The sequence below is a fragment of the Sinocyclocheilus rhinocerous genome, unplaced genomic scaffold (assembly GCF_001515625.1).
Source record: "Sinocyclocheilus rhinocerous isolate Xijiao unplaced genomic scaffold, SAMN03320098_v1.1 C35536176, whole genome shotgun sequence".
NCBI lineage: Eukaryota > Metazoa > Chordata > Actinopteri > Cypriniformes > Cyprinidae > Sinocyclocheilus > Sinocyclocheilus rhinocerous.
The window spans coordinates 1-517 of NW_015754951.1; the positions used below are offsets into that span (position 1 = coordinate 1).

A 517-nucleotide genomic window follows, 5' to 3' on the forward strand; every position below is an offset into this window, starting at 1 on the left:
ATGAAGTGCCTCATCAATACTGCGGCTGAGGTCAATTGGGGTTGGCGGGCGCAGGTCAAAATCGCAGAGGGAGATGGCTGACTCCTTGTCCCTGTCCAAACTGCTGCTTAAAGCGCGCTGAGGTGGCTGAGCAAGTGCCTGCAGCCTTAGCAATGAACCTGCAGAGCCTTTCAGATTGCGCAAATGATTGCTGTCTTTGAGTGGATCACGATTTCGTATGAGGCTCTTGCTAATGTCTGCCCCTGATCGCTCCTGTCCTGCCCAGTTATTGGGCAACTCTCCGGCCCCTGCACCACTATTTGACCCTCCAATCCCATTGCTTTCGGATTTCCTTTGTTGCCTTACCTTGAGGCTCTGCACAATCTTCGCCCAGCAAGTATGTCTGCTGGTAGAGTCTGATGATTGGGAGGGTGAGGCCAAGCTTTCTGTGGCAGCTCCTTCCTGTCTTGGTGCTCCTCCATTGGGTCTCCAGAAGACCCAGGAAGACATCAGAAGCAGGCAGAAAGCCCAGGCAAGC

At 53.8% G+C, this 517-nt stretch overlaps 1 protein-coding gene across 1 annotated transcript; it reads right to left on the reverse strand.

The window, feature by feature from the left end:
* Positions 1–6: 6 nt before the first annotated feature.
* On the reverse strand, positions 7–510 carry LOC107734928 (proline-rich transmembrane protein 3-like; the record flags this gene model as incomplete). The annotated part of the gene is made up of 1 exon (XM_016546791.1): positions 7–510. A coding segment is annotated over one exon (504 nt), but the record flags the coding sequence as incomplete, so codon positions are not given.
* Positions 511–517: the final 7 nt, after the last annotated feature.